Below are 19,721 nucleotides of genomic sequence, written 5' to 3' on the forward strand. Positions count from 1 at the left end.
CTGTATATCTAACTTTGTTTCTCTTATAGTAGCTGATATTTTAACATAATTAACATCAACATACAGGACATAAAGGATCTAGATTTAAACTTGGATATGCAAAAATAAAGATTAGTCTTTAACAAAATAACACAAACTGAAGAGCCATCCTTACTCAGCAACATTCTAGCTTCATGTAATAATAAGGAATCAAACGGACAAGTAAATACCTAGTTTGTTGAGAGAATATTTATACAACTTTATTATGAGTTCCAATATTTAGAGGAAAACTATTCCAAAAAAATTTACCAGATACCTAATAACATAACATAATGCTATAGGTGTTAAAAACAATTTCACAAATAATGCTTAGAATTATAATTTTTTTCAATATCCTTGACCCCTACTCCCAGATGTTTTTGCTTTAAACAATGTCTCACTACATTCACTACAGTTGCATAAAGCTTTAATTGTTTTTATGGCAAGCATGGGAGGGTTCAACCGAGAAGCCAGATTACAGTGAGGATTTCTACAACCGGATTAACCGTAGATTTAAGAACCTTATTTAGTCACAAGAAGTGAAAATAATCAATAAGCCTGTCTGTAGAGTTGGTATAAAAGGACCTTTGCTCAGTGTAGACAACACAGCCTTGTGGAGAACCACAAAGAGAGATCCTACACCACGGATTCCTTCCTTTCGTTCAGTCCAAACAACAACAAAACAAGCAGGTAAAATCTAGTGTTTTTTCTGTAGGCCCTCTGGGCTATGAGATTAACAAAACTGCAGTCCAAACTGTAATTTCACCTGTTTTGGACTGTAAATTCAGTCCAAAAGCACCTGTGATTTCCTTCTCCATTGCTCAGAATGGAATACTACAAGTTTGCCTTGCTAGTGGTTTTCCTGTCCTACATTGAGCGCTGCTGGTCTTCCTCCTGCGTTGTGGACAGTTTTACAGTCAAGGACAACTTTGACCCCAAGAGAGTATGTAGAATGCAGTTTGATGATTTCAGAGGGGATAAAAGTTGGCTCATTTGTAATCTTAATGTAAAACAGATAGGTTGACCTGACCTGGTGTATTGTATCTTGTAGTATGCAGGCAAATGGTACGCCCAGCAGAAGAAAGACCCGGAGGGACTCTTCCTCCAGGACAACATCTCTGCCGAATACACCATTGATGATGATGGGACCATGACTGCCTCTTCCAAGGGCCGCGTAACTCTTTTCGGGTTAGTGACGAGTCTGAAAGTATGAGTGTAACAATGAAGCATTCAATGATCTTTTGATTCAGAAAGCTTATGACTGCAATAACGTCACATGCTAATACTAATTCTGCTGCTTATACCAGCTAACAGGGAACATTCTCTGAACTTTGGCTAATGTCTGGCAATATTCTCGCAAAGTTATGAACAAACATTCTGCCAGTAACGTTAATAGAATGTTCCTTCAAAGTTATCTGGTCAAAACGTTAGCACAAAAACATTAGTTATACATTGTTTATGGAACGTTTCTTTGTGTAAGATAGTTAAAAGTAATGTTTGCAAAATAATAAAATGGAACATTCCTCTTAATGTTGTCCTTAATGTTCACATAACCAAGAAAAACATTTTTTTAACTTTTAATAAAAACCAGAACTGGACATGTTGATAGTTCAGAGAACATGAAAGCAAGTTTGATAGCAATGACATCACATGCTACTGCTAACCTTAGCCTACTGCTTAAGGCATCTGGGTTGATTCAGAAAACAAGTTTAAATATATGACAGTGATGATTTCTCATGCTAATGCTAATTCTGCTTTATACAGGCTCTTGGTTAATTGAGAAATAAGTCAGTGATGATGTCACATGCTAATGCTAATCCTGCTAACTCTTTACAGATTCTGGGTTGTGTGTGCTGACATGGCTGCCCAGTACAGTATTCCTGACCCTAACACTCCTGGCAAGATGTTCATGAACTATCAGGGTTTGGCTAGCTATCTGTCCAGCGGAGGTCAGAAGACAGATCTGCACCCATTATATCATCTGTACCCATTACTGTCACATGAATCATTTGACTTAGTTTTTATTTGTTTATTCTTCATAAAGGTGACAACTACTGGGTCATTGACACCGACTACGACAACTATGCTATCACCTATGCTTGCCGCACTCTGAATGATGATGGCACATGTGAAGATGGCTATGCCCTGATCTTCTCACGCAACCCCCGTGGCCTGCCTCCTGCAATCCAGCGCATCGTCCGCCAGAAACAGGAAGAGATCTGCATGGCTGGTCAGTTCCAGCCCGTCCTGCAGTCTGGTAAGTTCACAGACAGAAGTCAGACTTTCACTTTAGCTGCAATACAACAAAAGTACTCTTATTAATTTAAGTTAATCATGCACATAAAGATGGAGTTTGGATTTGATTTGTCTGTCTGATCTGTTTTTCCCCATCTCTTATTTTACAGGGGCTTGCTAAGCTGTTAAAGGAAACGAAGAGCATGCTGGGAAAAGAAGCGGCAACCGGGGTAATTCCATTTCAGTGCTGTAGAGATGCATGTGTGCATCAGGGAGACATCAGATCATTGAACTTCTTATCGCAAGAGCAATCTCGTACTGTGTTAAGTGTCTGTGACAATAAATATTTTTTAAACAAAACTTACTTTTGGACATTTTTATGGAATTTATAGTGGTGGGTGGTTGTGCATTGTTTTGCATGTCATTGCATACCATTTGCATATCATTGACATCTTCAGTATCACCGAACATAGAGTGAAAGTCTCATCGATGATGTTTTTACAGATTATTTGAAATTTAAAATATATTAGAATGGATACACATCAGTTTGAATGCCCCATTTGTGTACAAACTGAAAAGGATATATTATATTCCACAGCATATTTACACTGATAACCAATGCCAAGAAGAACAGAATCAATATACAGTATAAATCACAAGGGACAAATACATTTATGTTTTGGAAACATAATAGAGATTATGGGAAAAGTTAATGAGGGCTCGTGAGATCTAAAAAGGTAAAAAATTGGACAGGTGTTGTTTTGCCAGTGGTGTATAAAGTACCTGAAAGCCATACTCAAGTAAATGTACAGATATCTTACCAGAAAAAGACTTTGGTAGAAGTTGAAGTCACCGTTTAGAATATTACTTGAGTAAATGTCTTAAAGTATGTGATATTTATTGTACTTAAGAAAAGTATTTTTTAAATCTTAAACGTACTTAAGTATTGAAAGTAAAAGTACAAGTAAATGCAAAATGGAAAAGAAGCAAATAAATATATATAAAAATTGTTCATACACAGGTTGAGTAGCAAGATTGTGATCAGTTTTAACTCTTTCTTCCATTTTGTATTTTTGGGTAAGAATAAGAAGCACTTCATCCGGTACTTAGTGTCTTTCATTCCAACATAAGAAAACATTTCTGAAATCTGCATCTGAAATAGCATTTAGATGTATTTACACAGTTTATGTATCTCAGAGGGGACATGGATGCATTTAAACTGCAGTTACAGATGCATAAATAGGCCTAATGTTTTGTTTTTAACATAAAATGTTGAATACTGATATTTGAAATAATTTAAAACAAGAAAAAAAATTGTAGAAATGTGAAATTAAAACCGCCAGTAGGTTACAGCAAGTGACGGTTAAAGAGTGAGTCACTGAGATTCAACCAATTCATTCAAACGGCTGATTCATTCAGAAACAAAGCATTTGACTCTGATTGATTTGTTAATGAGTGAATCACTGAATCATTTATTCAACCGATTCGTTCAAAAAGCGGATTCATTCAATAAGTAAACAGTCTGCAGAAAAACTACTCTTTGTGTGATATAGATTAAGTTAACTATATTAAATTATATAAATATAAAAAGCATACAGAAGCATTTTTGCCGTCTACAATTTAGAATGCCTGGAATTTTGAGTTTCAATAGACTAATAAATCACGTGCGTGCACTCTGTGTGTGATCTGGTGATATAGCCAACTTGATAATGTCAGATCGCACATCATTACAACAACACTTACCATATTATCGCAGAAGATATACTGTATATCGCAAACCCCAGACTCGAATTGAGTGGAAAATGAATGATCTGTGGTTGTGTGAGCACTTGTTTGCAGACTTTGCACAGCAAAAGTGTTTTTAGGAGTCTGACTTGCAGACATCAGACCACTGATTCGTCAAACCTGGTTTCCTTCAGTCAGTGTTCTTCTGACTATTTTGTAGTAAGTAACGAATATGCTTCGGGGAAATGTATCAGAGTAAAAGTATACATTTTAATTAGGAAATGTAGTGGAGTAAAAGTAAAAGTTGGCTGAAATATAAAGAATCAAGTAAAGTACGGATACTCCCAAAAAATACTTAAGTACTGTAACGAAGTATTATTACTTCGTTACATTACACCACTGTGTTTTGCCATAAGGAGATCAAGTTATCCACTTACTGTAGTTACTAGGTTTTAGTGATGATAATTTCTTTAAACTGGCATTATACAACTCTTGGTTCCAGGCAAATTAAACACAAACGAAAATTAAATGCATTTTCAGAGAACAGACTAATGTTAAAAAAATTACCATTACATTACAATTACTTACCAAGTATTTATATTATATGTTCCATTGTATACTATTATATGACAAATATATTTGCAGCAGAAAAATATATATTTGCATGTCTTAACAGATTAACAAGATTTTAAGTATATGTTTTAAATGTTTTAAATGAATGTAGCTCAGATTAGCTTAAGAAGAATTTGACAAGAAAATAAAAATATAATTAAATTTAATATAATTAAGTGTAATTAAAATCATAACAGTCAAGAGATTTGTCTGAGGCTTAGAGCAACATTTCTAAGAATATGCCCAATTATAAGAGAACCAAACTTGAGGATTTTCACAGTGATATAAATTAAATAACAAAGTCTATCAATAGATATTAGGCATAATGTTTTCAATGTTATTCGAGCAGTAACACTGTTAATTTACATAGTCAATGCAACAACCTTAAAAGATTCAAAGAAAAAAGGTTGGCGAGTTTATCCAGATCATTATTAAGTTGGGTCATCTGAGGCCTTGCCAATTTATCTACAATAGGTTAATACCTTCTGAAAACTGTTCTTGTTATGACTGCCGATAAGTATTCTCATGCCAGCTGGTGTTTTGGAGACAGAACAGATTGTCTGTACTGAGCCAAGTCTCTGCTGGAGAAAGTCAGGGTTAATGACATAAGGGGCTTTTAAAGCCTGACAATGTACAGTAGGTAAACAAGATGTAGAAAAGTCCAGACTCCAGACTGTGTGACAGTTTTCTGAACTAAATAAAAGAGAGAGAGATTTAAATGAAATCTAGATGTTTACATTTCAAAAACACAGCTCCCTCTTTTGGTTATTTATAACCTGCATCATCATATATACATAACTGAAGTCACAGAAGTTCACTTAACCGGCGACATGCACGTTTTTAGAACATTGTGAAAAATAAATGAGTAATCAGTTAGTGTGATACCCAACCATTCATGAACATTAACAAAGTGGCAGAATGTCAGCAAATATACAGTCATGGCCAAAAGTTTTGGCAGTGACATAAATTGTATGTTTTGCAAAGTTTGCAGCTTAAGCTGTTGTGGTGTTCATTCACATTGTTTCTAGATTATTGTGTAGAGTGATCAGATGCATTTGAAATAATTGCTAAAAGCTTCATTTGCCAAAAAATTTACTTTTCACAAAAAAACAAAAACAATTTTTTTTGATCCTGACACAATGACCAGCTAACATTAATTGACTAGTCATATCAGCAGCACATGTGAAATTATGAATGAGTACTAGTCAGGTTAATCACTATCATACTAATTAGATTGTAAGAGCAGACTGATTGCTATAAAAGGAGGGAAGAAGTGCTTCCAATCATTGTGTTCTTGTTAGCAATGGTTACCTCCAAAGAAACATGTGCAGCCATCATCGCTTTGCATCAAAATGGCCTCACATGCAAGGAAATTGCTACAAAGAATATTGCACCTGAAAAAAACATTTACAGGATCATCAAGAACTTCAAAGAGTGAGGTTCGACTGCAGTGAAGAAGTCTTCAGGACGTCCCAGAGTGTCCAGCAAGCGCCAGGACGGTCTCCTCCTGAGGAGTCAGCTACAGAATCGTGTCAGCAGCAGTGCAGAGCTTGCTCAGGAATGGCAGCAGGTTGGTGTGAGAACATCTGCACGCACCGTGAGGCCAAGACTTTTGGACAACGGCCTGGTGTAAAGAAGGGCAGCAAAGAAGCCACTTCTCTCCAAGAAAAACGTCAAGGACAGACTGAAATTCTGCAGGAAGTACAAGGATTGGACAGCAGAAGACTGGTGCAAAGTTATTTTCTCATTTCTCACGTTAGTATAACATATATGTGATCTAGTATGCTGCCTCACATAAGCGTGCAGTCACATAAGATGTCGCCATCAATAAGATGTTCCCATGAAGAAGTGACTGCAATGACTAGCTTTGTTGGTTGAATCTGAGCTTATTTAAAGATTTCTGTGTAAACCTGTTTGTCTTCTGTTGTAGAACTGATAAGTAAATCATTTTTTTTTCTTACACATGATGGTTATTCCTCAATGGAATAACAAATGTTGCACTACATTCGCAGAATTTTGAATTATACAGTAATTTTCACAAATAGATATGCCATTTGCTGCATCATCACTGCTAAAACTGACCATTTTCAAACAGGTTTCCTCATACACTCCATCCATCTGCCCTTGGTCGGACAAACAGGTAGCCACGCCCCAATCTCACACCATTGGCTGAGCTGTTGTCTGGCAGATCGGATGCTCAAACAAACAGAGCAATGTATTGACAGCAACACAGAGCCACAGGCACAAACAGTGCTACACTTTTAAGGGAAACAACCTACACGTTTTATATTAAAATGGGCTGCCTAAGACAATTAATAGAAAGCAACAATACAAAACACAACACACTTAACATTTAAATATAGTATTTGCACAGGTATATCTATGTCTATATAGATAATCGGCAGATTTATGCTAGTCCGGTTCAAACATAAAATCAAATTCCAGTGCAACTGTATAAAAAAAGCAAATGTCTATTTTTTTCCCCATGTGGCTCATAGTGCACTATACTCTCAGATGCTTTCAACCACATATAAGTTCAGTGATACTAAGTAGAGACTGTGGGTGGCACTGTTTCTATGGTGATCAGCCCACAGACCATCCCCCCCCCCCCCCCACCTCTATCTCCATCTGTCTGATTGGTTGCTGAGGGTTAAGAAAGCGGAGCAACATCTTTACCCACAATCCTTTGCTCTATTCAGACAGTCAAGCTAATGCGCACCGGGAAATTCAGCAGTGAAGGCATGGCAAATATATTCTCCATTCTATTCATCCACTCCTATGACAAGGGTGAGTCCCTGTTTCCCAAAATATTCATCCTCAGTCTTTATATGGTGGTGGGCTTCCTCTTATACAAATTTTTTATATTAGTAGTATGAAATCACAAGAATATTTAATAGAAAATGAAGATAAAGCAACATGCCATTTGGCACATTCATGTCATGTAATTTATTTTATGACATCGTTTTAGGATTTTAGACACTTTAGAAATTATCATATGACACTGAACTGGTAAACAATTCATTTCTACATATTATCTAAACTCATACTGCCCTACTACTATTAAGCCATATCTTACACAAGACCTCAGTTTGCCAAGGATTCTATTTGAAGGTCTATATGGGGAAGTCGTGGCCTAATGGTTAGAGAGTCGGTCTCGGAACCCAAAGGTTGCGGGTTACGAGTAGGTGGGGGGAGTGAATGTACAGCGCTCTTTCCCACCTTCAATACCACGACTGAGGTGCCCTTGAGCAAGGCACCGAACCCCCAACTGCTCCCCGCGCGCCACAGCAAAAAAATGGCTGCCACCGAACCCCCAACTGCTCCCCGGGCGCCACAGCAAAAAAATGGCTGCCCACTGCTCCGGGTGTGTGCTCACGGTGTGTGTGTGTTCACTGCTGTTGTGTGCACTTTGGATGGGATAAATGCAGAGCACTAATTCCGAGTATGGGTCACCATACTTGGCCACATGTCACGTCACTTTCACTTTCACTGTTTGTCATTCACTCATATCACTAATAAAGGACTCATAACTGATGCATTTCATATAAAGTGGGCCAAGATCTCGGTCTATACAACCTGCCAGACTTGATAACAACAACTGTACTGTATGTCTGCAGTTAGGAGGACAGTACAGAAAGGACATTATTCTTAACCACACAGTCATTATTCTACCAGATGACGGAGGCTCACAGTTCATTGAATAAACTGAGAGATTGCCTGAACTGGCCCTTTGTTATTTATTGACACAATAATAATGTAAATGAATGGAAACACACACCCACATATACAGTACACACAGACAACAATATGGGACAAATCATACTATACAATACCCAGAGCCCAGATATATATACTGTATATATATACACACACACACACACACACACATATATATATATATATATAGCCAGTATATCACTCATTTAACTAGTTCAGATAAAACATTGATTCTATTTTCTTTATTTTCTTGGAACAATCTGATGTGTGAAATACTTTTGCTCAGTTTGAGAAGAACCAGTAAAGCTTGACTCCTTGCGCCTTGCCAGGTTGTCCTGCTATTGCATATTTTTAATACCCATCTGTATAATATTGCTTTTTAATATTTTATTTAAAACGGGCTAAAATAATTGAGAGAAAACATTCACACACTTTACAATCAATTTTAGTATATTTACTTCAATGCATAAATCTTAAAACAAGTATTATGTCAGTCTTATGTTATGCTGTAAATATAAAATCAAATTCCAGTGCAAAAAGTATAACAAAGCAAATGCCTTTTAATTTCTTCTCATGTGGCTCATGTTGCACTACATAGTCCAGTCTATAATTCATTTAAGTAGTGCACTGCAGATGAAACTTATTTTAATTGTATTTCGTATCATGATCTAATGTGTGAACTGGTTTTGCTCCATCTAATAAGAACCAGTAAAAGATTGACTCTTTACGCCTTATTATCAGAATGCCCTGCTATTGCTCAATGCAGAGCATTACAAACTAGCATATGTTTAACCCAGGAGGGACACAACACTTCCGCCTTCTGTTCTTACAGCCTATGAAAACGTATGTCAGAAAGGGGGACTGCCTGAAGGTTTTTGCATACTGAAGCATGGACTTACACCATTGCTTTTCATTTAGATGCTGGGAGGCGGGGTATAGAGAGGTTAGTGAATAAATCTAAGCAGTTCTGTTCATTTTATAGCTTGTCCCTTTAAGAGATCACTTATTCAGGTGAGTGTTGTATTTAATAGTTGGTCATTTAGATTGTTATTTCTGTCTTAAAATTCAAAAAACACACCGAGCATACATCTACTTTACCAGAAGGACAACTGTAGAAGAAAACAAAATAGTTTACTGATGTTAATACCAGTTCAAATATAGACCTATAATCTTTCTGAGACGCCATCATGGTAAATGGTCTCATATCCAAGCGGTGACTTTATGACCCTCCAATAAAAAGGCAATTAGGAGATAAATAGCATGCATGCGTAGTTTGCTTTGATTAGAGACCAATGTCTTTCATTGTCAAGGACAGGCACGTCCAAACCTACAGCAGATGCCTGCCACATTGACATGAAGAGGAATTAATGGGACAAGGAATCAAAAAGAAATGTTTGGTGAGATTTAGTAACTGGGCAGTTTTACTCAGGAATTGCTTTGAAGAGCCCCACTGCTAAGCACACAGATGTGTATGTTGTGCCACATACAGTACATCTGTACTTGTAATTTGTGGAGTTTTAATAATGATTATAAAACGTTGGGGACTTTAACATCATTACCATCATATATAGCTGTATTAGTCCTATTAATAATGACCTGAGATGTAGGTGAGATGTAAGATCAAGCTTTTGTTTCCTGGTTTCTCTCTAGCTGCAGATCAAACAGCTTTAAAGGCTTTGATAAGAGAAGTATGTGAGAATCATTTCTAATGATTGGTAAACGCTGTCCCTAAACCCTCTCAAATACTGATTGATGTGTAACCTTTGATAATCGTGTTAACTTGCATGACTAATTATTGACTTGTTCCTACAGAAACAGCTAAAAAAAAGAGAAAACACAGAAACTGTTGTCCATTCACACTCGCTCCAAGCACAATGATTAATCAGTTACCCCTATTTAACAGACATCCAGTTTGATCTTCAAAGGAGATCACTTACTGATCAAAGGTCTTTCTCCCTTTTTCAGGAGCTGTCTTAAAAGCCCCATCAGTGCATGGGTCCCTCATCACTGGAAGCCATGGAGGACCTAAACTCTGTGACTGTGGGCACACTAAAGCGTAGAGTACGACAGAGGAAACGGATTCATGAGATTATCAGGACCAAGTTGCAGCGAAACCTCTCCTGCTCAGGATCTAAACTGAAGAGCACTCTAACAGGCTTCTTCCCCGTAGTGAAATGGCTTCCCAAGTACAAGGTGAAGGACTATATATGGGGAGATCTGATGTCTGGGCTCATAGTTGGCATCATATTGATCCCTCAAGCCATTGCGTACTGCCAGGTAGGTACACATTGTTAAATCACATCTGAAAATCTCCACGCAAAGATGTAAGTGCTGTAACAAGTAAAATATTTTAATTTAAATAATGTGAGTGAGAGATTCAAAGGCATGAATGGTGTAGGGGACCAAAAAAACTGTACCTTGAAACGCAATTGTACATTCCCTGAAATGTGCCGTCGTCACACAATTAAACCTGTACAAGGAATCATGGGACCGAGTGCCCATAAGTTGTATTCTTCAAAATCTTTTCAAAGTGTCCTCTGAAGTGGCCCATTTTGAGCACTTTGGTTTGGAACAACCCTTCAGCATAGCGGCCATGATTGTTTTTACTTCTAAGTGCCCTTTGGAGATGGATTTATCGCATTTGGAAGACAGCGAACACCATCTTCCAAATGAATATTAATATTTTTTTATTATTATTACATTTTTAAGCCCCCTAAAAATATCAACATTACTTTTAATACAGAAATTAAAAACATGATCGTCATAAAAATTATTGTACGTGCATTTTTATTATATTTATAAATAAATACATAGTACAGAAAAAAATGAATGTCATGTCCTTGACTGAAAAGTGTATTGTATGTTCTCCTCAGGTGCTGATGGCCGTTCTCAGGCTGGGGTTTGTCTCCGTTTATCTGTCTGTTCCTATGCTTGATGGCTTTGCCACTGGGGCATCTTGCACTATCCTCACTGTCCAAGCAAAGTACCTGCTTGGCCTTAAGATCCCTCGACACCAAGGCTACGGCACTGTGGTGGTCACTTGGATCAACATCTTTAAGAACATCCACAAAACCAACTTCTGTGATTTAATAACAAGTGCCATTTGCATCATAGTGCTGGTTGCAGGAAAAGAGATCCAGGATCGCTATAAGGACCGTTTGAAGATACCACTGCCCACAGAACTTGTGGTAGTGGCAGTTGCCACAATAGTCTCCCACTTTGCTGATCTAAACGGACAGTTTAGCTCCAGTATCTCAGGTGCCATTCCAACCGGTTTCATTCCTCCAAAGGTGCCCAGTATTGAACTGATGCCCCGTGTAGCATGTAATGCCATTCCATTAGCTGTCATCAGTTTTGCTTTTACCGTTTCTCTGTCTGAGATGTTTGCTAAAAAGAATGGTTACACAGTTAGGCCCAACCAAGAAATGATAGCAATTGGGTTTTGCAATGTAATTCCTTCATTTTTCCATTCTTTCACTACAAGTGCCGCCCTTGCGAAAACTATGGTGAAGGACTCAACAGGTTGCCAGACTTAGGTCTCCAGTGTAGTTAGTGCCTTAGTGGTTCTTCTGGTCCTTCTTTTCTTTGCACCATTTTTCTACGCCCTGCAGAAATGTGTCCTCGCCTGCATCATCATCGTCAGTCTGCGGGGTGCCCTGCGCAAATTTCGAGACGTCCCTACGCAATGGCGTGAAAGCAAGATTGAGGCAATTGTCTGGTTGGTGACCATGAGCTCAACTGCTTTAATTAGCGTGGAGCTTGGGTTGCTGATTGGTGTGGTCTTCTCTGTGATCTGTGTGGTGGGCCAGACTCAGAATCCTAAAGTTTCGTTACTGAGACAAATTGAACAAACCAATGACTTTGAGGACATGGAAGAGTATGATAATCTTTTACCTGTTCCAAAAGTGAAGATCTTCCATTTCAGGTGCCTCTTTTCTATGCCAACAAAGACTTCTTTTTAAAATCTTTATATAAAGCAACTGCTCTTGAGCCATTCCTTGAAATAACCCGCAGAAGAAAACTGGAGAAAAAAGCTAGAGGAGATGCAGGGAAGAAGACAGATAGAGTAAATGAAACAAATGGAGATGTAAATGTAAACTTGATTTAAAAAAAACATTGATTTTCATACTATCATCTTAGATTGCTCCTGCATTTCCATAATAGACACAGCAGGAGTGAGTACCTTCAAAACGGTTTTAAAAGACTATAAAGAAGTTGGCGTGAATGTAATTCTAGCTTGCTGCAACACACCAGTAATAGATTCTTTAAGGAGAGGCTCTTTCTTTGGGGCTGCTGACAAAGACATGGAACAACTGTCATTTCATACTATCCACAGTGCTGTTTGTTTTGCTACTTGTACGACACAACCGGTTAATGACTCGTCTGTGTAATGTGTCCACAAATGGCCTTCAAGAGCTGAAAAGCATATTTTCTATTAAAACATATGAAACAGGATATTCAGCTCCTAGAAAATGATGAATGTTGAATACGTTTATAAAATCAACATGATGAAGGAAAAAAAAATCCACTCCTGTTTGAGTTAGAACTGAATATGAATATTTTGAATATTCTGCTACTGTACAAACTCAGGGGTTATTATTATACACACTGGAAGACAAACCTGCATTTATGCTTCATATTAAGTTTTTTTTTTTTTTTTTTTTTGCGACCAAAAAGTAACTCAAAGAAACTCAAATAACTACATAATTATGTTTGGTGACATATTTCTCACACACTAATCCTCAGAAATTAATTTAATACCATTTTAAATGTAAAATATACAAGAAGACGGATCATTTCCTGTGTGACTGGTGAAAAACTTGCCCTTAATTGCCAGAAAAAATATCTCCACACATCAACAAATAACACAGGACAATGAGAAGACAATACAGATCTGTGATTTTAAGTTGCCTGTCATACTGCCTTGTAAATGTGAAAATGTTTTTTATGGTGTTCTTGATGAAATAAAGGTTAAGGGTGAATTTCACCTGGAGATGTGATTATATTTTAAACCAGTGTCAATAACTTGTATTTGGACTCCATTTGGATACACTTGTTTCCTCAAGATTCATGCTTGTTTTCAGCTTCATAGGCCTACATTAGGGTGACCATACGTGCCATTTTCCCAGGACGCGTCCTGGCCAGGATTTGTTTTGGCTTTGTTTTCCTGTTTTCATGCTTGCTGAAGGTAATGATCGAAAAGTAGTTTGACCAATAACATGCAAGCATTGTACATAATGGACCAATCATGGCGTGTGAGAAGGTGGGATCTACGGTCAAAGCGATGCAATTACGCGTACATATTAGGTGTGTTCGACTTAAAAGCAGTGTGGCTCAGACCGATCAGTGTTTGACATCAAAGTACCTCGAGAGCGTTTCGAAAGCATAACCGTCTGTATGGTACTTTGATGTCATACACCGATCGGTCTGCACACGCAAACAAAGCCAAAACCTAGATATTTTAGGCAATATAGAAATCCTGGCCAGGACGCGTCCTGGGAAAATGGCACGTATGGTCACCCTAGCCTACATGATATTGTATAACCCACCATATTCATGTTTTACATACTTGGTTATGATGATTACATTGCAAAAACATTTTAATTTGAGTTCTTTTTAACAAACTTTAGCCAATTGTGCTTTTTGGTTTCAGTTCACTGATTGTAGGCTACTGTTTACAACATAGTTTGAGATCAAACAATAGGTAATTGGTGGACCACCTGCAGACCTCCAGTTAAACCCCCTGTTGTAAAGGAACAATTGCCCATGTTTTTGCCAAGAAAAACACACATGCAGTGGTGGTATTACAGCTTACTGTACCTCAGTTGAAGATACTCCACAGATTTCAGATTTTGTTGTTAGTATCTCCATGGTTCACCATTTGTGTCAGTTCTGCAACACAAGCGCTGATTCTTATCTTTTATGTTTAGTGGAGCAAATTATTCCAATAATTTATCGCACTATTATCCTAAAGAATAACCGTCGTTATCACAAATCAGTACGGAACGTGTTTGATTATGATAATGAAATTTCGCTCCGGGACGCGTAGTGGCGCACTACTCGTGACGTTACATGAGTCTTTTTTCACGCTGCATGCAGTGAAGAAGACAAGAAGACGTCAGCTGCGATTCAAATTTTACCGCTCGTAGGCTGCAGAGCTGGACGACCGGTATTTATTGTCATACGTCATTTATTTATTGTCATTTAGTTTATCGACAGAGTTGTGCATTAGTACGGTACAACGATGACTTGTCGCAGAAGGTAAGTGTGTATAGTGTAAGTGGAGACTGTTAAACAGCCAAACCAGCGCGAGATTAAATTATATTATGGCCGTGTCTCATCTTGTGTATATCGTGGCTGGCAATACAAATCACATGCTAGTTACATAACGTTACATTACCTCTTTTTGGTTATACAGCGAGTTTTACTGACTCTGTAGTAATTTTAAGTAGCTAAACGTATTTTATTACTCGTGTCTAAAGTCTTGCTGATCTGTTTTGTTGTCGTGAGCCTTATTTAGGTGTTCATATGATCAGTGTTGGGGAGTAACTAGTTACATGTAACGGAATTACGTAATTTAATTAAAGAATAAATGTAACCGTAATCTGTTACAGTTACAGAGAAAAAAATTGTAATTAATTACAGTTACTTATGAAAATCTGAATATTTTCACACACACACACACACACACGCTCACGCACAGATTTAATTGATTTCTTTCCCAAATTGCATTGACTGCTCTAAAATATGATACACAAACGTTTCAGGAGTTGAGGACACAGAATAGGACACATTCTTATTCAATAACGGTTTTATTTCCTATTTGGGTTTATGTATATACTTTATTTTTTTAGGATTGGTGTTTCCTGTCATAGCTATGCAAGGATTTGATGTCAAAAACAGTATCATAGCTATTAAACTATATCTTGTTATGATTTAAAATCGGCATTTAACCTCAGAACGATCTCAAAGTAAAGTTTTTGTGGTGGCTGTGCTTTAAAATGTAATTATTATAATCTTAATTCAAGTGATGAAGGATTTTGAAAGTCTGACATTAATCAGTGTTGAGTGCTACTGTAAGGTTAACCCTGCCTGCTTTAAATGTTTGAAAATGAATAACAGTTGAAACATTCATTAGAAATTTAGAAAATTAATGACATGTGATAAGTTACATTACTTTATTAAAGTAATTGAAATAGATGCACTACTTATTACATTTTAAATAGGGTAACTTGTAATCTGTAACCTTTTACATTTCCAAAATAACCTTCCCAACACTGCATATGATGATATTAAAGGCATAGTTCAGCCAAAAATAAATATTATAATAATAAAACATTCTATCATCATTTTGCTCACCCTCATGTTGGTCCAAAACTGTATGACATTCTTTCAAAAGCAGATGTGTCTTAGTCACCATTCACTTTCATTGTATGCCAAAAAGATGCAGTGAAATTGAATGGAGGCTGACACTCTAGTACAAACACCTCAAGATTCATCAGTATTTATTTAATCTCATTTATTTCCTTATGTTTTCATGAGCAGTGAAGCTCTGGCATTCTCTCTGGTAACTGAGATCAATCATGCCATGGCCAAGCTTGTGGACATATGGGACAGTATCGGCATCATGGAGGACCAGAGGGTAGAACGAATGCAAACTGTGAAAAAACATATAGATGTAAATTATGCCTTTGAATGCCTTGCATCTCTCACCAATTTCTGCTTGCTGCTTACTCTGAATTAAACATGTTCTCTAGGGGCTTTTGCATTCAATGATCAAGGAGGAAGAGGCCTTAAGACATTGCATCAAAACCAATATCATTACCTCCCAGAAACAATTGGATACACTGTGCTTGGAACTGGGACTGGAACCATACAAAGTAAGACCTGTGAAGTATTGTCTTTTAATGAACATTAGTGAAATACTGTGAAATTTTTATATAAAAATTGGTGCACCAAATAAGTTTTTAAAGTTACAAAAGATCTTTCAGATCACCTTTAAAAATCTTATTTTATTTAACATTTAGCTACCTTATTTAGTTTTGTTAAAATAACAAAATCACACACATCAGACATTTAAAATTATTGGTGCATGTCGAAAATTTTGATCAGTTTTTTCTTTCTAAGAATTTTGACCCTAATTATGGAAAGCTCCAGGCTCCAGTTTTTCTCATTTTTATCCTGCAATCTTTTATAGTTGGAGGAAGACCTTACAGTTCTCCAGATGGAGAAGAACCTGCAGTGCCGTGTTGAATCTCTTCTAAAGGAGAAGAATGAACGCTTAAGAGAGCTGAGTGATTTGAAGAAGCAGGATGAGGAGTTGTGCGTGACTTTGTGTGCTACGCCATATTACATTCCATCGGGAAGTGTGCCTTCTCGAACCCAGCTGCAGGAACTCCAGGAGCATGTTAAGAAACTCGGCAATGAAAAAGTATCTATCCTTTTTCTTTTTGGAAGTGTTCTGATCGCTCATGAGTTTCTGTCCTGGATGCTTTTGTGACTTAAGCTCTCTGTTTGTAGGAGAGCAGGGTGAAGGTGTTCTCTGGGCTCAGGCAGGACATCAGGAGCCTGATGGATGAGATGGGACATGAACCAGAGAGCAGCCTAGAACGAGAGTCTATCTGCCCTGACAGTGATATTTTTCTGCTCACGCATGATAATATCAAAGCCTTGAAACTGCTGCTCAGCCAGGTGCTAAACTTTAATCTTTTTAAAAATTTTTTATAAAAAACAAGCAAACAGTAGTTTCAGTTTTGTAAATGTAATCCATTCAGATGAAAAACAAATTCATCCATTGAAATATTCCTTTAATTGTAGTTATTCACTCATAAATTAATCATAATAAATTGAGTAGATTTAAATATTTTATGGATTACCAGTCCTGTTTAAAACCATTAAACTCAAAAACAGATTCTTTGCTAATGGACAAGGGCTTTAACTTCATTCTGGTTGAACAGATCACTACACCGAGGAGCTGCTGTCCCTCCATGACAACGAGCTGCTAAGAATGAAGGCTTTCTATGAGGCAGCACAGCCCATACTGGAGGACTTGGAGAAATGGAAGAGGAACTGGGCTCTCTTTCAAGAGTTTGAGGTTCTCACAGGCATCTCCCAAGTCCCATGTTTAAAGTGAACTTAACCTTTGGTTTCACCTGTGTCATTTTGTTCTATATGTTTTGCTTACCAGAGAAAGGCTGTGGATCCAAATCGCTTCAGTAACAGAGGAGGGTCTCTGCTCAAAGAGAGTAAGGACAGGGCCAAAGTGCAGAAACTGCTCCCAAAGGTAGTCACACATTTGCTGTTAGTTAAAGGATTTTTTTTTTTGACCTTGTAATTTTTAATCTTAGTATAATAATTAAATTTTCCGTTGAAACAACAGACCTCTCCAGTCATTTTTAGATTGGAAGAAAAAAATTCTGTTTTTGCGACTTCAGGTGATCTATTCCTATGGTAAACAAGTTGTGAACGGCAAAAATGTGTCTGATGTCAATTTGCCTGTGTATTTCTACACAAACAGCTGGAAGAGGAGTTAAGAAGCCGTGTGGAAGTTTGGGAAAAGAATCAGGGGACTTTTCTTGTGCAAGGTCAGAGGATCATGAATTACATTTACAGCCAGTGGGAAGAGCATCGCTTGCAGAAAGACAAGGAGAAGAATGAACGGGTGACTTTTATTTTACGTTGATATATTTACATACACTGAACAAAATTATAAACGCAACACTTTTGTTTTTGCCCCCATTTTTCATGAGCTGAACTCAAAGATCTAAGACTTTTTCTATGTACACAAAAGGCCTATTTCTCTCAAATATTGTTCACAAATCTGTCTAACTAAGTGTTAGTGAGCACTTCTCCTTTGCCAAGATAATCCATCCACCTCACAGGTGAGGCATATCAAGATGCTGATTAGACAACATGATTATTGCACAGGTGTGCCTTAAGCTGCCCACAATAAAAGGCCACTCTAAAATGTGAGCCTAAGGCACACCTGTGCAATAATCATGCTGTCTAATCAGCATCTTGATATGCCACACCTGTGAGGTGGATGGATTATCTCGGCAAAGGAGAAGTGCTCACTAACACAGATTTAGACAGATTTGTGAACAATATTTGAGAGAAATAGGCCTTTTGTGTACATAGAAAAAGTCTTAGATCTTTGAGTTCAGATCATGAAAAATGGGGGCAAAAACAAAAGTGTTGCGTTTATAATTTTGTTCAGTGTACATTGTTCAGGAACGTTATTAAAGATTTCACTAACCTGTGCCTTCCAGATGACAAAGATAACCGAAACCTCTCAGTTTAAAACTCCAACAAAGAGAGCCCTCGGATCGACATATACCACCCCCACCCCTAACAAAATTAAAAAGGTATCTGTTTTCTCACTAAGCATGGTGTGCAAAAACAAACATTTATCAAAACGCGTAATCATCTTCCAATTGTTTCAGATGCCCAATATGCTGGCACCTCGCACTGCCACCGTGAGCAGCACCAGTAGCGCCAGCAGCAGCAGCGGCTCATCCACCACATTTGTGTGTGTGCCAGGAAGACCTCAACTCTCTGCCAAGGTTAAAACCATCTGCCTGGGGCATTCCAAACTCAATTCAACTCTGTGATCAAAGCTTTTGGCTTGAGATCAGTCCAAAAAGGATTGCAGGGCTTAAAGTTCTCCGGCACCATGCCGGATCTCCGGTGTGCAGCGTTTGGCTGCGGAAAAAATAATCCTACATTTAAAAAAAAAAACTTGTGGATATCACTTTCGAGTCCACGAGTTCGCCTACCAATGGTGTGAGAGAAGCACAGCTTTCACTCTCATCCAAACTAACATTACCAGCCAATCAGAATATTTTGCTCTTATAAACACGAGACGCGCATCGCAGCCCTGATGAATGGAGAAGCGCGACAAAAAGCTGCGAGGCGCAATGGTCAAAGATGTCCATATAGCGCATAGGCCTATTTACATAGAAAAACTAATTAAAAAGCAGCGGAGCTTTGTAAACAGCTCAGAGTAATCACGTCATCTCCATAAGAACGATATGATTGCCAGATCAAATTTACCGGGATTTTTGAAAAGGTACTGTTCACACATGATCTCTATCTCTTAATGGTAACTTACCGGTAATTTACCAGTGAAAACTGTATGTGTGATGTCACTCTTCCTCTGCATTTGCTGTGAATTTGAAATGCTTAACGTTCATCTGGGAAAACAGTGTGCATTATCTCACTAGATTTGTAACGTAAATCATTTAAACCTTTGCCAATACAGGAGAATACATCAACAAAATGAATTAAATAGAAAACAGCTGTTTTAAATGGGAATAAAACTTCACAATAATACTGTTACTTTGTTACTGTATCTTGGTGGTCATAAGAGACAGTAAAAAAAAAAAAAACTTACTGACTCCAAACTTTTGAGTGGT

The 19,721-nt window shown here is 37.6% G+C and overlaps 2 protein-coding genes, 1 long non-coding RNA gene and 1 pseudogene across 5 annotated transcripts; all 4 read left to right on the plus strand.

Annotated features, from left to right (window-relative positions):
- The first annotated feature begins 598 nt into the window (after positions 1–598).
- Positions 599–2,613, plus strand: LOC107708540 (purpurin-like). Of its 2 annotated transcripts, none has more exons than XM_016512803.1 (6): positions 599–708; positions 807–961; positions 1,070–1,206; positions 1,855–1,967; positions 2,063–2,275; positions 2,424–2,613. In XM_016512803.1, the coding sequence occupies exons 2-6, from the start codon at positions 845–847 to the stop codon at positions 2,432–2,434; spliced, it is 591 nt and encodes a 196-aa protein (XP_016368289.1). In that variant the 5' UTR covers positions 599–708; positions 807–844; the 3' UTR covers positions 2,435–2,613. The 2 variants fall into 2 exon arrangements, with proteins under 2 accessions (XP_016368289.1, XP_016368287.1); XM_016512801.1 differs by having other exon boundaries at positions 601–708; positions 844–961.
- Positions 2,614–8,514: 5,901 nt separating this feature from the next.
- Positions 8,515–10,543, plus strand: LOC107708541 (uncharacterized). Of its 2 annotated transcripts, none has more exons than XR_001636375.1 (3): positions 8,515–8,636; positions 9,618–9,704; positions 10,273–10,543. It is a non-coding gene; the product is annotated as an uncharacterized LOC107708541 (long non-coding RNA). The 2 variants fall into 2 exon arrangements; XR_001636374.1 differs by having other exon boundaries at positions 9,623–9,704.
- Positions 10,544–11,061: 518 nt separating this feature from the next.
- LOC107708498 (sulfate transporter-like) lies at positions 11,062–13,396 on the plus strand (annotated as a pseudogene).
- A 1,023-nt stretch (positions 13,397–14,419) lies between these two features.
- Positions 14,420–18,932, plus strand: LOC107708499 (protein regulator of cytokinesis 1-like). Its single transcript, XM_016512761.1, has 10 exons — positions 14,420–14,568; positions 15,853–15,985; positions 16,065–16,187; positions 16,505–16,738; positions 16,828–16,993; positions 17,265–17,401; positions 17,495–17,590; positions 17,825–17,968; positions 18,576–18,671; positions 18,750–18,932. Exons 1-10 carry the CDS (start codon positions 14,552–14,554, stop codon positions 18,915–18,917), a joined length of 1,314 nt encoding a protein of 437 aa, XP_016368247.1. The 5' UTR covers positions 14,420–14,551; the 3' UTR covers positions 18,918–18,932.
- Positions 18,933–19,721: the final 789 nt, after the last annotated feature.

This window comes from Sinocyclocheilus rhinocerous, unplaced genomic scaffold (assembly GCF_001515625.1).
Source record: "Sinocyclocheilus rhinocerous isolate Xijiao unplaced genomic scaffold, SAMN03320098_v1.1 scaffold506, whole genome shotgun sequence".
NCBI classification, from domain to species: Eukaryota; Metazoa; Chordata; class Actinopteri; order Cypriniformes; family Cyprinidae; genus Sinocyclocheilus; species Sinocyclocheilus rhinocerous.

What these genes read in the sequence shown, in the direction of transcription:
- LOC107708540 (XM_016512803.1), top strand. Translation starts at nt 845, where the DNA reads ATGGAATACTACAAGTTTGCCTTGCTAGTGGTTTTCCTGTCCTACATT. An exon ending in GGCCGCGTAACTCTTTTCGG is followed by an intron (nt 1,207 to 1,854) that starts GTTAGTGACGAG and finishes AACTCTTTACAG; the next exon opens with ATTCTGGGTTGTGTGTGCTG. An exon ending in TAGCTATCTGTCCAGCGGAG is followed by an intron (nt 1,968 to 2,062) that starts GTCAGAAGACAG and finishes TTCTTCATAAAG; the next exon opens with GTGACAACTACTGGGTCATT.
- LOC107708499 (XM_016512761.1), top strand. An exon ending in CTGTGAAAAAACATATAGAT is followed by an intron (nt 15,986 to 16,064) that starts GTAAATTATGCC and finishes CATGTTCTCTAG; the next exon opens with GGGCTTTTGCATTCAATGAT. An exon ending in CTCTCTTTCAAGAGTTTGAG is followed by an intron (nt 17,402 to 17,494) that starts GTTCTCACAGGC and finishes TTTGCTTACCAG; the next exon opens with AGAAAGGCTGTGGATCCAAA.